The sequence below is a fragment of the Salmo salar genome, chromosome 04, assembly GCF_965601325.2.
Source record: "Salmo salar chromosome 04, fSalSal1, whole genome shotgun sequence".
Taxonomy (NCBI): domain Eukaryota; kingdom Metazoa; phylum Chordata; class Actinopteri; order Salmoniformes; family Salmonidae; genus Salmo; species Salmo salar.
In genome coordinates, this window is record NC_138294.1 from 85,891,117 (window position 1) to 85,912,672 (window position 21,556).

At 40.9% G+C, this 21,556-nt stretch overlaps 1 protein-coding gene across 1 annotated transcript in view; it reads right to left on the bottom strand.

Moving 5' to 3' along the window:
- The window catches only part of LOC106603922 (teneurin-2), a 132,637-nt gene that overhangs the window by 95,969 nt on the left and 15,112 nt on the right, over nt 1-21,556 (bottom strand). Inside the window, exon 2 of the mRNA XM_045717387.2 lies at nt 12,236-12,460. Within this exon, the coding sequence (XP_045573343.2) occupies nt 12,236-12,460 (225 nt within the window). The remainder of the gene's footprint in view (nt 1-12,235; nt 12,461-21,556) is intronic.

The following is a 21,556-nucleotide window of genomic DNA, read 5'->3' on the forward strand; positions in this document are numbered from 1 at the left end:
CTAAAACTATTCAAATAATGCAATCAAAATGGTTTCTCTACTTTTAAACATTTAATCAAATAATGCAATTAAAATATTTTACTGCATTTTTGTAGCAATCCTAAATCATACCATTTAATTAAAAGATAATGAAAGTAAGTAATACTTCAGATTTTGGCAAATGAGATCTAAATATCTCCAAATTAATGAAGTGCTATTAGCATATATCACTAATTATTAAAGTCTACAAAGAAATATTTGGACAATTCTAATTTCAATCTACAGATATGATACAGAATAAAAATATTTTCAAAACTTAGTGCCTCCACTCATCCTGCACAGCCTGCAGTGCATGATGGACATACAGGAAATAGCCTTGATCAAACAGTGGCTAGATAAATGAATGGACATATTCCTCTAAGTGGAAAAAGAAAGGACATTTGTTTACATCTTCCATAATGTCATAACAGTCTTATTGACTGATCTAAAGGCAAAGCCTACTGTGGGAAAAAAACACACAATAACATCTATTCTCCATTGGGGTTTCTTCTGCCTATCCCTGTATACTTCATTGAACATTCCAGGAGTAACATAAACATAACATATATAAAGTCAATATGATAAAATACAGTGGGCCTACCCTCTTACATATACAGTATGGAACTGATAAGTAGTGAAAGAATCAGCCTCACACCAGGAAGTGACAGTTTGAGCTAAGAAAAGGAGAGGCCCTTCACACAAAATGTCTTGTGAAAAGAGGAGAGGATAGATGAAAGAGGGGATGTGATCAGCTCTGGTTTGGAGGGCTAGGAGGTGTAATCTCCCGCACCACACTGTGTAAGAACAGGATAAAAAACCCAGTGATACAAAACCCACACTTCACAAAAGCTGGGTTTGGACTGCAGGGACGCTGGGAACTTTGGAACAATCTGAGCAGCACAATAGGTCTGAGAGCAGTGGATTATACTGTGACCTGGTCATCAAATGCACCACTCCACACTGCAGCTCCGGCTAAACACAATGACATTCTGGGACTAGCGCTTTAATGTGTTCTGATAACCTTGGCCGTGCTCAGACCCTACGCCTTTTCATCGTTTTCCCCCTGCAAACTGCCGTTCAGGCTCAAATCGAGCCGACGGCCAGGGAGGTTGTCTACCAACCCTCAATGGGAATGTGCAGTGGTTGCCTTTTACAGGTCTGTGGTCACACAAAAGGGCCGTCGCCGTCAGAGGCTTCTGTTTCTAACCCTGAGGAACTACACCCCTGTGTGAACCAGTGGAATCCCACAGACACAATGGTCGCCTCCATATCTGTTTAATACAGCAGAGATCACAGTGGAGATCTGAGCAGCGGGGTTGTCAAAGTCACTACTGTAATAGGCAGATTACGGCGTTCAGCAGCGTGCTGGCCTTTAGTAGCCCTCGTATTGTGTTTTAATAGAGTCGAATAAAAAGGCCCTGTACTTCTCTTTAATGCCACAGCCGGTCCTTCCGCAGAGGATCAGCTGTGGCTCGGTACAACAGGTGAAACACCACAGGCCACTATCTTTACACCTATTTAAACAATAAGCTCCATCTTAAAAAACTCAGTTGTGTTGCACAGTAGAGGAATGGCGGGGCACCGAGCTGCACTGCTGCTTTAGTGGTGGGGGCAACAGCTTTTTCAGAATGGACCACATGGTGACTTAATCCTGTAGCATAAAGACAGAAACATAAAGCACCATATGAGACAGGCAGAACAAGTGTACTCACTCAACCTATCCTCAAACAGAATATTTGACCTTTTTTCTTTCAGCCTGGAACACAATCATTCCAATTACAAACAAAACAACGTCGTATGAGAAGCAAGAGAGGAAAACTAACATTTAGTAAATGAGGATACAAACTTAATAACATGGAGCCATGTTGGTAATTACCACTCCATGGATATAGAATTAAGAAACTTCTAAAAGGTTAATTGCTTTTCTGATTGAGAGGCAGCTCGTCGCTATACAGAAATTGAAATTGAGTGTGTCCGTTTTCTCTGTATGTATCATAAAAAATGAAACTCTCTCAAATGAAAGAGGGGGATATTGTAATGAATATTAATTACACATAATTTTTTACCAAATTTCAGAATTATTGAGGGGTAAAAAATTATGTTTTAATTTAAAAACAAAGATTTATGGCAGTGGGTCGTATCCTAGTAAAAATAGTTTAGTTTCCTTTGTCTCCCAGCGCCTGTAACCATAGCTTTCACCATAGCTGGAATACACATTTGTGATCAGGTCCCTCAGACCCGACTGTAGAATCAAACTTGTTTCTGGAGCTTCCCTTCGCATCTCAGCCTGCATCATAAAGCCCATTCAATGTAAAAACTGTTGAGAAGTGAAACAGCACTATGCTGTATTCATCCCATCCATAAAAATGACATTCATTCCACCTCCATCTTCCATTTTCTAAATGTGTTTTTATTTCAATGTTTTCTCTTCTCCGTCATTTAATGATGAATAGTTGAATTCTAATTAACTGTGCAAACCTACATTATGTGAAAGACAACAACAACATAAACCCTGGGACGAGAGCCCATTTCATGGTTTGTTGTTTTTTGTATTATTTCTGAACAAAAAGCTGGCTGAATGTTCAAGGCAATTTGCTACAAAAGGATGGAACTCAGTTTGAACTTGAAATGACCTATATGCCTATTTATTTGTCCAACCGTTAGGAGGCCAGGCTATATAACTTGTTTGCGATAATGACCCAGGTGTAGAATGTGTTTTATAGCCCACCTCAGCTGTCATGTAGAGAGAAAAAAAAAGACAGTTAGCTAAGAGGGACTAAAAAGGCTCAAAGTAATTACTGTTCAGAGGCAATGCAGGGCGAAATGGAAACACCCCACACAACAGCTTCTTCCACCTCTGTTGTTAGTGGTGCATGGCGATGTTGAAATTACTGCAGCTCAGCTTCGCAGACTACGGGCTAAAATGACAAGAATTAAAATAAATTGTCCAGCATGGGCGGTGGGAACCTTGGAAAAACAATACGAGTAAAAGCATAAATGTCAATTTGGAATGATAAATGACACAATGTACACACGGCAGGAGAAGCCCCGAGAAAGCAGGTAATAGAAATTGCGATTTTTTTTTACTGTGACTCAGGTTGCTTAAAAATAAATGTGGTGGCATGAGTGGAGAGGGGGCATGTTTCTGTCTTCCACTCTTTTGTTAGTTCCTCCTATCGACCTCTTCACACACACCAAAGACAGGTGAAAATGTCTTAATTGAAACAAGCCCAAGGGTAAGTGTGCACTCATCACAGCACTCAGCGCCTCAACGTGTGGTGGATGCCTGCCTAGTTGAATGGGTTAACATTTGGCTTGGGCTGCAAATTGATAAGCACAGTATAATGGATATTAAAAGGCCCAGGGTTCAGCTGTGGGTGTCCAGACTGCATTATCTTCCACTGCTAGTAGCCTATGATGAGAGAGAATGGCAGGATTAACCAAGGTCGGTTTAATTTAGTTTTTCCGGTGACTTCTGTTCAGTGAATAAACTGTGTGTTGACAATTCTGTTGGGCGTTTCCAGAGCGATAGGATGGGTGGTGAAACAGACCCGCGGAAACACCACACTGAGTCAGATCAGGGAGCGGACATGCTTGAGAAGCCGTGGATCATACCCGTACCTGAGGATCTGGACGTGCCCTCTCCCCTTGATCACATTTTCTTTCATGGGGATTTAATTAAAAAGCAGAGATTGCAGTACAGTAGTGCAAATGAGGGGAGGGGGGGTTAAATATTCAGAGCACAGCATATCTCTGCCTCAGCCTCTCATCTCCACTAATTAGACAGTTAGAACTATTCAGCGACAACAGTCAGGGAGACGAGACTACTGCACATTCAGCTTGAAACTGCTCTGAAACAAATGCCCAAATGCTATGAAATTACACTCATCACCAGAGACACAATCTGTGGCATTAATACCATTTATTCAAACGCTTAAAGACCAGACAAATGGATTTTCCTTCGGTAACGATGAGGTATAGAGAATGGAGTGATCAAACATTCAACACGCCACACAAACCTCTGGTGATTTCCTTGTTGGATTATTATTTAATAAATTCAAATGCAAAGACACCCGAAATAGCAAAACGGAAAAAAACAACAGATGAATAATGCATTGGTAGCGTTAATATACTCACAGCATGGCTCTTTCCAGGAGTAGCTAACGTGTCACCTACTGCTCACATGCAGTTCTCGCTAAACCTTCCCAGAGAGTTGGTGTGTGGAGAGACAGGCAGGTACCAACAGGCACGCATTCCATAGACCCCCCCCCCCCCCCCCCCATGACACCTGAGAATCAGACGACCTCTGGAAGAGTGACGGAGCGGTCACAAGGTGCGAATGCTGTAGCATGGATTAGCTAAAAAAATAACAACACAAACCAAGCACACACCGCCGGCACTGTGGACAGGCCAGAAGCAGGGCTGAAAGACAGGGTAGGGAGGCTTCAAGGACAGTATATACGTTTGAAGGCCACGTTTAGCATTTGTTTTGGAGAGATGCAACACTGCCGCAATAAGGAAGGTGTATTATGCATTAAAAAGCTGTTAGAACAATATTGTGTAGAATTTAGGAGCATGAAACACAAGTCATCCAACTTTAACACACACAGTGATGGGATATGTCATGAATTACAGGAGTAGAGTGCTGTCATAACTCCAAGGGAATCAGTCAATAACTGGAAAACCCTATGGGTAGGAAAATCCAAATGCAATACGAAGGAAAAAATGGTTCATTATACTTTTCATCATTTTAGCTTCTTGGTTGTTGTTGGTAAAAATGTTTCCCTCGATGAGGTGATTTTACATGAAAAGTAAAGAAGACTGAAATGACACAATGTGTGCAGATGGCGGGAAAATTAAATGACAAAACAGCACGTTAGAATGCATTGTAGAGAATTACAGTATCCTATTACAATATAGAATGTGAGCTGCATGTGCTTTACACACAGCCTCTATATAAAATGACAGCAGGATGGGAACTGCATGTGCTCTACATACAAGAGCATCTGCATAAAATGACGGCAGGATTAATTAGAAGAATCAACACGGGATAGAGAAACCAGAACAGAAAACAACAGACAATTAAAATATTGTTTTTTTTTTCTAACCAGAACAATGGCAAAAGGAAAAGCCCACTTGACAAAGGAGATGTGTTTGAAATCTCAACAGATCTGTCATAACTCTCAGAACAAAAAAAATACTCCTATGTTTCTTTCCATAAAGAACATAAGAGCACAATGTCTACATTGTAAATTCATGTGACTGCCTGTCTTAACAATCTGGGCTAATTGTGTGTAGTCAAAAAATAGAATTTCCGACTCCCAAACAGGATGAGGTGGGAAGCATAGAATCATATTAAAACCTTTTATACTGCAGTGCCAGGCCATCAACTTCCATAAGGCTGTGGTGAAATGCTTTTTCATGCCGTAGACATGCCGCTTGGTGATACCTATAAGTATTGGCATTTGATACCATGGAAAAATCTATCTATGTTATTTTAACCACCAGGCTGACTTGGATAGATTTTATTGCATGTGATGAGTAAAGGGTGGCATGAGATAAATTTAAGGATTCTTTGCTTATTTATTTCAGAAACATACCAATTTACATATTTTAAATAAATGTGTAAATAACAGGAGCAAATTTTAATTTTTTTGAATATTTCAATATGCACTTTGGATGTTTGAGTGCCATGATTGAGCCAATAAAATACAGAAACCTTTATATTACGGTGCTTCATCCTGTCTTTTCTATGAGCCTATTTATAAAACAAGTAGGTCTAATCCTGAATGCTGATTGGTTAAAAGCGCATTCCAGCCGGTGTCTATTCCACAAGTTACCACCGGCTAAATCTATGATGTTAAAAAGCCTATTTACTCTGTTCCACCTGACTGAGCAATTCACTGTTTCATCAGCCCAGGAAAGGAATTTATAAACTTCATCTTCACTATAAAAAGCATCTAGACATTATCTCACATTTCTTTTAGACTAACATTTAGTTTTCAACAACGGAGATTTGTTTAAACCTTACTGTCTCGACAACGTCTCGGGCCAAACAACACCCTTGCCAATATATCCTCCAAACACCGGCTTCTTGGGCATTATCACTTAATTATATTTCTAAACAGAATACATACAGTCTATTGTGACCACTTCTATTGAATTACTTACTGAAACTATTGTGCACTAATTGATGAAAATGAGCAACAAAAATATATTAAAGGGAAATTCCTCTACTTTTCAAACTCATTTTCATTACCTCCAGCACAATACCAGTGTCTATAATGTGAAAATGACGCATTTTTTTGTTTTTTAGAAAATACAAATAGAAAGTAAAAAAGTTCTACCTGATGACATCATCAAAAGTTATAACATTTTTAAATAGTGATTTTCAAACACTATGAGATTCGTGGTGGTGTGGGGAGCCAGAAAATACCCTCCCTCTGGCTAAAAACTTGTTGTAGGTTTCGAAAATCCCTGTTTTTCTTACTTTTAATCCAACCTTGTATGTATTTTTTGTTATGTTCATATTTTTAACCACAGATCATAGAAACGCACCGTTTTTCGCATACAGTACCAGTCAAAAGTCTGGACACAGCAACTCATTGAAGGGTTTTTCTTGATTTTTTTATATTTTCTACATTGTAGAATAATAGTGAAGACATCAAAACTAGGAAATAACACATATGGAATCATGTAGTAACCAAAAACGTGTTTATAAATTTTATATTTGAGATTCTTCAAAGTAGCCACCCTTTGAACACTTTACACACTCTTGATGAGTCGGTGTGTCCAAACTTTTGACTGGTACTGTATGTAGACACTGGCACGACGCTGGAGATAATGAATATGAGGTTGAAAAATGGCGGAATTGCCCTTAAACATTTTTTTTTATAATTCAAAAGATATTTACTTACATTTACTGTAGGTATACCAAAATATCTTATTGTTACACTTTTCTAAATTAAGGAACTAAATGAATGCTAGTGATAAAGGTAACTGTTCTTTTTTAGTTTTTGTTGATGTGGTATGTGATAGGCGGTGGCAGGTGAACAATGAGAGATCCAACACTCTGTAATATGCAGTACAGCATATTTTAAGAGTAACCTAACCATTTTGTATTAGAATATGTTGACACTTAAGCAGCATGAGCACTGGAAAATTGCACATATTTTCACCAAATTAACCTCTAGTTGCTGCATTTTGCTGTTTACTAAACTACTCTAATCTGCGCTGATTATATCTGTCTGACTCTTTTCCACACTTAGGCCTAATGCAAAACACAGCGTGAAGAAATGTTACACTCCCATTTCCAGAAACACGGCCCCTCTAAGAGCAGAAAGTCCATGCAGTAATGCATAACCCAACACAATCATTAATAGGAATATCGTACTAAATCAAATCAAACTTTATTCGTCACATGCGCCAAATACAACAGGTGTAAACCTTACTGTGAAATACTTACTCACAAGCCCTTAACCAACAATGCAGTTTTAAGAAAAATAGCCCCCAAAAAGTAAGAAATAATTAAAGAGCAGCAGTAAAATAACAATGTGGAGGCTATATACAGGGTGTTACGATACAGAGTCAATGTGGAGGCTAAATACAGGGGGTAACGGTACAGAGTCAATGTGGAGGCTATATACAGGGGGTACTGGTACAGAGTCAATGTGGAGGCTATATACAGGGAGTACCGGTACAGAGTCAATGTGGAGACTATATACAGGGGGTACCGGTACAGAGTCAATGTGGAGACTATATACAGGGGGTACCGGTACAGAGTCAATGTGGAGGCTATATACAGGGGGTACCGGTACAGAGTCAATGTGGAGGCTATATACAGGGGGTAACGGTACAGAGTCAATGTGGAGGCTATATACAGGGTGTTACGATACAGAGTCAATGTGGAGGCTAAATACAGGGGGTAACGGTACAGAGTCAATGTGGAGGCTATATACAGGGGGTAGCGGTACAGAGTCAATGTGGAGGCTAAATACAGGGGGTACCGGTACAGAGTCAATGTGGAGGCTATATACAGGGGGTACCGGTACAGAGTCAATATGGAGGCTATATACAGGGGGTAACGGTACAGAGTCAATGTGGAGGCTATATACAGGGGGGTACCGGTACAGAGTCAATGTGGAGGCTATATACAGGGGGTACCGGTACAGAGTCAATGTGGAGGCTATATACAGGGGGTACCCGTACAGAGTCAATGTGGAGGCTATATACAGGGTGATACGGTACAGAGTCAATGTGGAGACTATATACAGGGTGTTACGGTACAGAGTCAATGTGGAGGCTATATACAGGGGGTACCGGTACAGAGTCAATGTGGAGGCTATATACAGGGGGTATCGGTACAGAGTCAATGTGGAGGCTATATACAGGGGGTACCCGTACAGAGTCAATGTGGAGGCTATATACAGGGGGTAACGGTACAGAGTCAATGTGGAGGCTATATACAGGGGGTAACGGTACAGAGTCAATGTGGAGGCTATATACAGGGGCTAACGGTACAGAGTCAATGTGGAGGCTATATACAGGGGCTACCGGTACAGAGTCAATGTGGAGGCTATATACAGGGGCTACCGGTACAGAGTCAATGTGCGGGGACACCGGCTAGTCGAGGTAGTTGAGGTAATATGTACACGTAGGTAGAGTTATTAAAGTGACTATGCATAGATAATAAACAGAGAGTAGCAGCAGCGTAACAGGGGGGGGGGGGGCAATGCAAATTGTCTGGGTAGCCACTTGATTAGATGTTCAGGAATCTTATGGCTTGGGGGTAGAAGCTGTTTAGAAGCCTCTTGGACCTAGACTTGGCGCTCCGGTACCGCTTGCCCTGCGGTAGCAGAGAGAACAGTCTATTTATTTTTTTATTTCACCTTTATTTAACCAGGTAAGCTAGTTGAGAACAAGTTCTCATTTACAACTGCGACCTGGACAAGATAACTATGACTAGGGTATCTACTACTATGTGTATCTGTTGAAAACAAGACGCACAGACTACCATAATGAAAATCCAATAGCTGATTCCTCAATCAATATGTTATGACACCTGTCACTGGTGTGTCAGACCGAACACAGAAGGTGAAGTACAATATGGTTAGTTTCGCCATGATTGACGTGGCTCCTCGGAAAAGTAAACCAATTTGAGCCCGTTTGAAATTGGCTATAATCACGTTGCTCTCTAATTCTGACCCCCCGTCCCCCGTCCCCCCCCCGCTTACCAATTCAGATCCATAGAAGAGGATTGAGATCTCTTTCACAGCTTTCCTGCCATTAATTCCCATCATGTGTTGTCTTAATTCTATGATTATGTGGGTTATTGACAGTTATTGGTCAGGGTAAAAGTTCTCCTGATTGCCCTTTCACAGAAAATGTACTTCATATTGATTAGAAAGAGCCAGAGTGACCAAGCACGGAGAATATATATTTTCTCTCTCCGATTTAGTGAGGTGTCATCTCAATCTATTCAAGGAGGAAACCACATGACCCCCAACAATGGGAGTCAGTGGCCTTTCAACTTCAAAGGCTTTGGGATGATGTGGAACAGAAGACAACACTTCAAGGAGCAGGTCTACAGAAGAAAGAGCCTGTCGCACTTCACTATAAACTTCGGACACAAAAGTGTCTGATACCTGCTAAATCGGAACCATAAACGGGAAAATTTGATTTAATGTAAAATTCCTACTTGTATTACTCCATAATGTGGTTCACAGACGCAGTGGGTTGGAAATATATTGTGTAAAGACAACCTGACCAATGGGCTATACAATGGAATTCAAATGTACTGCATTTCAAAAATGTCATATTTCCGTTTAGAATGAGCAGTGTTCCAACACCCCCAAAAAATTTCAAATAATCCATGTAAAAATGTGCTATTTTTAGTCAATTCATTTAAGTGCCCTGGCAAGATAATTATATAACCTACAGTACATAATTTCTTCACAATACATGAAGGGAATATTCACTGATATGTAAAAAAATATATATATAGAAAATCGTAGTCCCAGAACTATGCAACACGAATCCACAATAGCCAAAAGCTGTGCTTCCACGTTTTAGACATAAATACACAAGGAATATATCAATAGTGTTGAATGTACAGTCAGAAAAAAAAACCACAAAAAGAGTGAGAGCAACCATTGGAAACCCAGACAAAGCTCTCCCCCAGTCTGTAGCCCCGGCTACAAGCCGAGTCTCTGTGTGATGTCGCAGTAATCATCTGAAATCCTTTCCTTTCACCGTCCTCTCCCACTGAGGAGAATTCAGTCACCTAGGAAGTCTCATTCTGAATGCCGACGTGATTAGAAAAAAAACTAACAGCTGCAATCACCGTGTTTGGAAAGAAAGCATACTCAAAGACGCACAATTTTCTTGCTTGTTCATGGTAGCGCACAAAAGGTAAAGCTATTACGGGCAGAGAATATGAAAATGAATTAAGTGGGCCTATTTCCACACCATTTCTAATGAATAATGCTTTTGAATATTGTAGAACTGTGTGCAATAGATCTGTCATTCTCATTGAAAGCAAGTCTAAGAAGCGGTAGATCTGTTCAATGTAAGCTATTTGTATGTTTCCCGGTCTTAAGTTTAATTTTGTTGCTTCTTTTACTCTCGGTTTTGTACACCAGTTTCAAACAGCTGAAAATACATAATTTGGGTTATGGAAAATATATTTCACATTGGTTTAGATGGTACAATGATACTCTACACAATGACTGCTTGTTTTGTCACATACACGGAAATTAGGTGAACTATTAGAATTTTAGCAAACAGGAAATGGTGGAGCGATATAGCATCTTTAAGGGTCTATGCTGACGTTTTTATCTCAATATCTCAAAAAATATCTGCGTAACAATTAAGTACCTTACTTACAGTGATAGTTTTAAATTAAAATGGTCAAAAGGAAATAAAATGTGCTTCTTAGCAAAGAACAATTACTCAAGCAACAATTTTGTCTGGACTGTCTGGGAGTGGTTTGAGTTGGGAGGGGAAAACGGAAAACTAGCTGTTATTGGCAGAGTTGTTTGGAACTGTTTCTTATTGGTACATTTACTAATTTACCACCTAGTGATGTGACCAGGCAGGCCAAAACTCCATGACACCAAAACAAGCAGAAATTTCAGGTGTTCTTTTAAAACAGCTCTTACACTAAAAAGGGCATTATAATTTTCACAGTATTATTCAAACCTCATACTGTGGATATATAAATATATATAAACATATATATCAAGCATATTTATGTATTTCAGACTCAATTCAATCTAACAATTCAATGAAATAATAATGAATTAAACCACAATTCCAATACATGGATATTTATCAATTTCCAAAGCATTGGTAATTTCACCAGTTTGCATTCTTTGAATTGAAAATAAACACTACATTTCCACTTGATAAGTAACATATTCTTAGCCAATTAAAATGTATGTCTATTATTTAAATAATGTACACTAACAAGCTCTCTTCATTTTATCCAATAAACCACGGAGACCAGTGGAAATACAAACCCTAAATGGGTGCCTATTTAATATGCAACCAGTCTCACATGCACAGCTAGAAACTGAGTCAATGATTAGGTTTCCTAATTTACTATGGAATGGTAGTTATTAATATGGAAATAATACATTCTGATTGGCCTCCCGAGTGGCGCAGCGGTCTAAGGCACTGCATTGCAGTGATAGAGGTGTCACTACAGACCCTGGTTTGATCCCGGGCTGTATCACAACTGACCGTGATCGGGAGTCCCATAGGGCGGCACACAAGTGGCTAAATTTAAATTAAAAATAAAGGAGTTGCTTTCAAAACTCTTTCCTATTTTTATGAAGATCCTAAATGACTACTTATTTTTTTGTGTGAAAAACACAGTATTTGGAAATGCAGTATATCAATTAATGAATTCTTAACAGATACATTTGATATTATACCTGAAGCAAGTTAGTTATTTTTAAAGGAGATCAAGGGTCATTATTATTTTTACATTACAAATGATCATTGTCGAATGTCCTTTACCTTCAACAATGTGGCTTTATCATTTACCATTCACTCACTTTTTTTGGTTGGAAATCTACATTTAAACTATTCAACAGATTGTTGCAGAGATATGTATCCATTCCCGAACCACAGCGAATAGAGACAGAGCGAGATTCCATGGTAGATGAATTATCTACGATACTGTACAGTACATTGGCTTGGGAAGAGGTCTTACCCGCAGAGGGGGGTTGGGATGGAGGGGCGCAGGCCCGGAGTAGGTATGAATTAGGGGAGAATTCGTCGTCAGGAGGGGGGTCCAGCATGACGTGGGGGGAGCGGCTGTCCAGCAGGGGCACTTGGCACTCCCTGATGGCTGGGGGGGCAGGATGGGATGGACCGGTGGGTGGAGGTGGGGCGGGGGGTAGCAGGCTGGACGAAGGTGTAGGAGGTAGGGGACGACCTGGGGAGCCACACACACACACACACACACACACACACACACACACACACACACACACACACACAGAAGATGGAGGATACATGTGTTACTATACACACTGGTATTGTAAGTTACAGGTGGACGATAGGCAGCACCCTGTTTGAACACGAAGTGATAGAAATATCAACATCTTGTCTCCATATCTATACAACGCTCTTTGAAACACACTGTCAGTCTCTTATGTTCAAGCTGTCCACAGACAAAAAAGCGGCACACTGCTGAGCCATAAAAAATAACAATAATGAAAGATGAGAAAAACAATAGAGAGCAAGAAAGAGATACAGAACTCCTTCAATCACTCCGGATAACCTTGCTGTTTAATAGCGGCAGGCTGAAAGAAGGTCAACGTTGATGTCCTATGCAGGCTTTTAAATTAACCATCATGTAAGGTATTGTACATGCCTTAAAAAAAACAGCTTATGTGTTTGACTCTGACCTTGAAAAATATAGAGTGAAAGCATGGTTTTCATGTTGATTCTTTATGCCATCAATGGTGAAAGAATGTTCTTTAACTTGCCATAGTCAAAGGATATATATACCTCCCCTTTCCACTCTTTTGCAACCAAAACCGATTGAACTGAGAAAACAACATTGAATTGCATACATTGCCTTCTGAAAGCATTCACATTCCTTGACTTTTTCCACATTTTGTTGTGTCACAAAAGTGGGATTAAAATGGATTAAATTGTCATTTTTTTGTTTAATTATTATTTAATTCTAAGTAATTATTTTTTTACATTTCAATTTATACGACCTAAATGCAAAATGTATAGGCATGTTGTTGATGTGTTGTTGTTGAAGTGTTGTTGTTGATGTGTTGTTGTTGATGTGTTGTTGTTGATGTGTTGTTGTTGATGTGTTGTTGTTGATGTGTTGTTGTTGAAGTGTTGTTGTTGATGTGTTGTTGTTGATGTGTTGTTGTTGATGTGTTGTTGTTGATGTGTTGTTGTTGATGTGTTGTTGAAATGCTGAGCGCTACTGCGAGTATCACAAATGCTTCACAGTTGAGTTCTTAAATGGCAGGCTATAGCCTTTAAATAATAATATAGCCTAAAACAATTCATTTTCATTCCTTCTTAGCCTACCTTCTTTGCTCCTGACTGATTTAGAGTTGGTATGTTGTTTAATAAATAGCCTGTTGAAATGTCGGACGTCAATATCATACTGCTATGGGAATCATTACTTCCCAAGCAAAGTAAATGTTTGTCTCCTCGTCCTTGGCTATAGAAAGTTGTAGCGCAGCCTCTGAATGTCACTAGCTTGGTTTCCATCCAATTTGCGACAGATTTTTATGCAAATATTCTCAAATCTGCATCAAATAAAATGTGAATTTACCCACCAGCAATGTGTTTCCATCAAACTGACTTATTACGGATAAAAGTCTGTGCGTGATGACGTTGTGCATATAAAAATAACGTTTCAGGTAAAATTCCCATGTACCGAATGAAAAATGCAATTGAAATGGGTTTCCATCTCATTTTCAACTCTACTCATGGGTTTGTCACAAACAAAATGGCGTTATATAGCAAATGTGCCCACTCTGGCCTTGGTATGTGCGCACTAGCCAACAGCTCAACAGATTGCAGATACAGTGCAGGTACGCAACCTACATTATGAAATTATTATGGATAACAGCGCTATTATTTTTATTTGTCAAACGGCAGTCAAGCGTCTATCATCATGTCACAGGAATAAGATCCTCAATATTTATTCTAAAGGAGCATCAAGCTCATCACTGTACACTTCCACCACCCTGTGAAGTTCTGTAGAACTTATTTAACCAGCAGGCTAACGAACCAGGTTTGAGAAAGGCTGATATAGACCACACTAGGCGCACCCAGCAGAGAATCAGGGAGGAGGGGCATCATCGGGCACACGAGATACTATAATGAACAACTCATTCTCAAACCCTGAGTAATATGACATTTAATTGATTACAAATGACATGATCCTCGCCTGGACTAAATAAAACAAATACTAAACCCTCCCCCTGACTGAAATTGAAAAAGCATGACCCTCCCCCATTTTCCTCTGGGTAACTATTGTGTACATTTCAACCTCTCCCTAAGTCTCAAAGAGTTTTCCACACCTGGATTGTGCAACATTTGCCCATTACACTTTTAAAAAATATTCAAGCTCTGTTAAATTGGTTCATTGCTAGACAACCATTTTCAGGTCTTGCCATAGATTTCCAAGTAGATTTAAGTTAAAACTGTAACTCGGCCACTCAGGAACATTCACTGTTTTCTTGGTAAGCAACTCCTGTCTAGATTTGGTCTTGTGTTTTGGGTTATTGTCGTGTTGAAAGGTGAATTCATCTCCCAGTGTCTAGTGGAAAGCAGACTTAACCAGGTTTGCCTGTGCTTAGCTCCATTCCGTTTATTGAAAAACGTTCAAGTCCTTAACGATTACAAGCATACCCATAACATGATGCAGCCACCACTTATGCTTGAAAATATGGAGAGCGGTACTCAGTAGTGTCGTTGTATTGAATTTGCCCCAAACATAACACTTTGTATTCAGGACAAAAAGTGAATTGCTTTGCCACATTTTTTGCAGTATTACTTCAGTGCCTTGTTGTAAACAGGATGCATTTTGGAATATTTGTATTCTGTACAGGCTTCCTTCTTTTCACTCTGTCAATTAGGTTAGTATTGTGGAGTAACTACAATGTTGTTGATCCATCCTCAGTTCTCCTATCACAGCCATTAAAGTCTTTTAAAATCTCCATTGGCTTCATGATGAAATCCCTGAGCGGTTTCTTTCCTCTCCGGCAACTGAGTTAGGAAGAACGCCTGTATCTTTGTAGTGACTGGGTGTATTGATACACCATCCAAAGTGTAATCAATAACTTCACCGTGCTCAAAGGGATATGTCCTATGGGGCTCCCGAGTGGCGCAGTGGTCTAAGGCACTGCATCTCAGTGCTAGAGGTGTCACTACAGACCCTGGTTTGATTCCAGGCTGTAACACAACTGGCTGTGATTGGGAGAGTGGTTGCACAATTGGCCCAGTGTTGTCTGGGTTAGGGTTTGGCTGGGGTAGGCTGTCATGTTCTTAACTGACTTGCCTAGGTAAAATAAATAAAAAATATTCAATATTCAACCAATTGGTGCCCTTCTTTGCGAGGCATTGGAAAACCTCCCTGGTCTTTGTTCTTGAATCTGTGTTTGAAATTCATTGCTCGACTGAGGGACCTTACAGGTAATTGTATGTGTCGGGTACAGAAATGCGGTAGTCATTCAAAAATCATGTTAAACACTATTATTGCACACAGAGTTTGTCCATGCAACTTATTATGTAACTTGTTAAGCACATTTTTACTCCTGAAGTTATTTAGGCTTGCCATAACAAAGGGGTAGAATATTGACTGACTCAAGACATTACAGCTTTTCATTCTTTATTAATGTATATACATTTCGAAAAACATAATTCCACTTTGATATTATAGGGCATTGTGCATAGGCCAGTGACAAAACAAAACAGTAAATACTTCCTGTAGGCACTATGCACAATACCCTAGGTAAGACTGCAGTTTCAGTACTTCATAAAGTAGAGTTGTAGTGAAATGGTTGACCCCAAAACTCTGCTTCAAGGTAATTCAATTGAAGTAAAATCGATCATAACTGACTCCCAGTATTATTGTCTATCGCTGACTGATGCTACCTACATAGTTATAACTGACCAGGCATCACAACTAGACGTTTCCACTACACAATAACAGCACTTACAGTTGACCGGGGCATCCTATGACTTGTTGGAAAGGTGTCATCATATGACGGTGCCACGTTGAAAGTCACTGAGCTCTTCAGCACGGGATATTCTACTGCCAATGTTTGTCTATGGAGATTGCATGGCGGTGTACACGGATTTTATGTGGCTGACATAGCTGAATCCACTAATTTGAAGGGGTGTACACATACTAGTGAAGTTCTAATTGACCAGGCACCACAACTATACTTTACTGGTGGTGCAAATATATTGTGGAATACTACAGCAAGCAACTGTAGCTGCAGCTAGCAGGTCTGTTTGATCTAGTTAAATATGAAACGACTCATGAATATGGAGAAGCATACAGCAGGGTTGAAGATTGGCCACAGTAAATTAGTGATACAGAGTTGAAAGAGATTAGGAGAATGGAGAGGAGAGGGGAAGAGAGGGCAGGAGAATGGAAGAGGGGACAGGAGAGGAGAGGGGAGGAGAATGGAAGAGGGGGCAGGAGAGGAGAGGGGAAGGGAGGAGAATGGAGGAGGAGGCAGGAGAGGAGAATGGAGAAGAGGAGAATGGAGGAGATGAGAATGGAGGGGAGGGGCAAGAGAGAATGGAGAGTGGACAAGGGTAAATCAAATCGTATTTGTCACATGCGCCAAATACAACGGGTGAAAGGTTTACTTACAACTCTTTCCCAACAATGCAGAGTTAAAAAATAATAATAAAATAGTAACCAGAGGAATAAAAAACACAAGAATGAAGCTATATACAAGAAGTACCAGCACCAGATCAATGTGCAGCTACAGTATATACAGGGAGTACCAGTTCAATGTGCGCACGGTATATACAGGGAGTACCAGATCAATGTGGAGCTATATACACTGAGTACCAGATCAATGTGGAGCTACAGTATACACAGGGAGTATCAGATCAATGTGGAGGTATATACAGGGAGTACCAGATCAATGTGGAGCTCATATCACAGGGAGTATCAGATCAATGTGGAGGTATATACAGGGAGTACCAGTACCAGATCAATATGGATCTACATACAGGGACTACCAGTACCAGATCAATGTGGAGCTATATATAGGGAGTACCAGTACCAGATCAATATGGAGCTACATACAGGGAGTACCAGATCAATAGTGGACGCTATAATACAGGGAGTACCAGTACCAGATCAATATGGAGCTACATACAGGGAGTACCAGTACCAGATCAATGTGGAGCTACATAAACAGGGAGTACCAGTACCAGATCAATATGGAGCTACATACAGGGAGTACCAGTACCAGATCAATGTGGCGCTATATACAGGGAGTACCAGTACCAGATCAATGTGGAGCTATATACAGGGAGTACCAGATCAATGTGGAGCTATATACAGGGAGTACCAGTACCAGATCAATGTGGCGCTATATACAGGGAGTACCAGTACCCAGATCAATGTGGAGCTATATACAGGGAGTACCAGTACAGATCAATGTGGAGCTATATACAGGGAGTACCAGATCAATGTGCAGCTATATACAGGGAGTACCAGTATCCAGATCAATGTGGAGCTATATACAGGGAGTACCAGTACCAGATCAATGTGGAGCAATATACAGGGAGTACCAGATCAATGTACAGCTATATACAGGGAGTACCAGTACCAGATCAATGTGGAGCTATATACAGGGAGTACCCAGATCAATGTACAGCTATATACAGGGAGTACCAGTACCAGATCAATATGGAGCTATATACAGGGAGTACCAGTACCAGATCAATGTGGAGCTATATACAGGGAGTACCAGTACCAGATCAATGTGGAGCTATATACAGGGAGTACCAGATCAATGTGGAGCTATATACAGGGAGTACCAGTACCAGATCAATGTGGAGCAATATACAGGGAGTACCAGTACCAGATCCAATGTGGAGCTATATACAGGGAGTACCAGTACCAGATCAATGTGGAGCTATATACAGGGAAGTACCAGATACCAGATCAATGTGGAGCTATATACAGGGAGTACCAGTACCAGATCAATGTACAGCTACATACAGGGAGTACCAGTACCAGATCAATGTGGAGCTATATACAGGGAAGTACCAGATCAATGTGGAGCTATATACAGGGAGTACCAGTACCAGATCAATGTGCAGCTATATACAGGGAGTACCAGTACCAGATCAATGTGGAGCTATATACAGGGAGTACCAGTACCAGATCAATGTGCAGCTATATACAGGGAGTACCAGTACCAGATCAATGTGGAGCTATATACAGGGAGTACCAGTACCAGATCAATGTGGAGCTATATACAGGGAGTACCAGTACCAGATCAATGTGGAGCTATATACAGGGAGTACCAGTACCAGATCAATGTGCAGCTACATACAGGGAGTACCAGTACCAGATCAATGTGGAGCTATATACAGGGAGTACCAGTACCAGATCAATGTACAGCTACATACAGGGAGTACCAGTACCAGATCAATGTGGAGCTATATACAGGGAGTACCAGATCAATGTGGAGCTATATACAGGGAGTACCAGTACCAGATCAATATGGAGCTATATACAGGGAGTACCAGTACCAGATCAATGTGGAGCTATATACAGGGAGTACCAGTACCAGATCAATGTGGAGCTATATACAGGGAGTACCAGATCAATGTGGAGCTATATACAGGGGCCAGTACCAGATCAATGTGGAGCTATATACAGGGAGTACCAGTACCAGATCAATGTGGAGCTATATACAGGGAGTACCAGATCAATGTGGAGCTATATACAGGGAGTACCAGTACCAGATCAATGTGGAGCTATATACAGGAAGTACCAGTACCAGATCAATGTGGAGCTATATACAGGGAGTACCAGTACCAGATCAATGTGGAGCTACATACAGGGAGTACCAGTACCAGATCAATGTGGAGCTATATACAGGGAGTACCAGTACCAGATCAATATGGAGCTACATACAGGGAGTACCAGATCAATGTGGAGCTATAAACAGCCGCCGCAGCTACGCCAGTACCAGATCAATGCCTCGGACCAGCTACTATACAGGGAGTACCAGTACCAGATCAATGTGGAGCTACTCATCCACAGCCGGAGTACCAGTACCAGATCAATGTGGAGCCTCATCCATCCACAGGCCAGAGTACCCAGTACCAGCCATCCAATCATGGAGCTACATACCAGTACCAGATCAATGTCGCTACATACAGGGAGTACCAGTACCAGATCAATGTGGAGCTATATACAGGGAGTACCAGCCATCAATTGGAGCTACATACAGGGAGTACCAGATCAATGTGGCGCTATAACAGGGAGTACCAGTACCAGATCAATGTGGAGCTAATACAGGGAGTACCAGATCAATGTGGAGCTACAACAGGAGTACCAGATCAATGTGGAGCTACTCCATACCAGCGGAGCTACCAGTACCAGATCAATGTGGAGCTCACTCCATCCACAGGGAGCTACCAGTACCACCAGATCAATGCCTCGCCGCCAGCTACTATAACAGGGAGTACCAGATCAATGTGGAGCTATATACAGGGAGTACCAGATCAATGTGGAGCTATATACAGGGAGTACCAGTACCAGATCAATGTGGAGCTATAAACAGGGAGTACCAGTACGAGATCAATGTGGAGCCGTATATACAGGGAGTACCAGATCAATGTGGAGCTCAGTAAACAGGGAGTACCAGTACCAGATCAATGTGCAGCTACAGTATATACAGGGAGTAGCAGTACCAGATCAATGTGGAGCTACATTATATACAGGGAGTACCAGTACCAGATCATTTAGAAGATACTTTTGCACAAACAACATGCTGATTTAGGTCTCCACCATCACTGGTATTATCAGGCTGTATTAGCTAGCTACGTTTGCTTTTACTCAGTACATTTATTAGCTAGCTAGCCAGCTAACACGATTAAGCCCAATTTGCTAAGAAAAGACAAACTAGCCATTTGGAGATGTAAGAAACACAAAACTAATAGTGTAATTATAGAACAATATTGGATTTATATTAAGAAGCAAAGTGAAAACAGCATCATTGTCATCAACATTGTTGTATGTGCTGCATTGATCACGCAGACTGAATGATCACAAACGTCTCGTGGTTGAGGAACAACAAATGCGCTCTTTGAGTGACAGGGGGCGGGGCTAAATCTGTAGAAAGCGGCATGGAGAGAGAGATGACTCAAGTAGCGGAGTAAACAATAAACATGGATGTTACCCACGGCTTATCACATTTAACAAACCAAACATTCATATACTGTTATAGAAGGTAAAGTAAAAACCCAAACTGGTCCATACATCAATACCGGTATATCGTACATTCTGTGCTTCTGCTTACAGTATGTCCAACACAGCAATAGTGAATTAAAGGCTGATTCCCTCCAAGGCGTTACAACTTCTGCATCCATGGTGTCTATTAACATTAGAGACCAGAGATACGCATAACAACCCAACAAGCTGTTGTGGTGTGATGGAATGGGTATCACCAAGGCACCGAGACTGTCTAGTACACGGCAAAGCACTCCTAGCTAAGAGTGAATACTCTCACTAATGAAATTAACTCACTTTGCTCTGAGCAGGTCGGCAAAACATCCAACATCCACGGCTGCATTGGCAAACACTTCTTTATAAGGCCGGGTGATTTTGACTTGATGTCACTTATCTGGTCATGTGAAGCTAATAGAAAGTGTCCTGCTTTTACTGAATAATATATATATATGCTATGTCTCAAAGTCCCAGAATGGAAGAAACCATTGCATCACTAGCTAGTACTCCGTTTAAGCAAATAGCAGAGCATTGGATGGGGCAGTGGAGGGGAAGAGGACATACAGTCCAGAAGAGCCAGAGAGTGGAGTGGATGGACGTAGAGAGAGAGAAAGGCACATCTCTCTCTAATGACCAGGATTCATCCTCCTCTAGTCCCTATATCAGAACATCAATGTAAAATAGGAAGGTTTTCTGAATGGAAGATTGGAGGGAGAAATCGGTTTCTGTCATAAGCCCTCATTTCGTATTTTGGGCTTCATTGTGGCTCATTTGGAGCTGTTTGTGCCGTTTCAAGCCTTATCCTTTGATGTTAGCGTCCTCTTTTTATTTATTTATTTATTTATTTTATTTAACCTTTATTTAACAAGGCAAGTCAATCACATAATGCGCTGGGAAGCAAACACAGAGCTGCTGCACCCCCCCCCCCCCACATACAGGGCTGCACCCCCCCCCCACGTCTACATACAGGGCTGCTACACCCCCGACCCACACACACAGGGCTGCTGCACCCCCCCCCCCCTACATCTACATACAGGGCTGCTGCACCCCCCC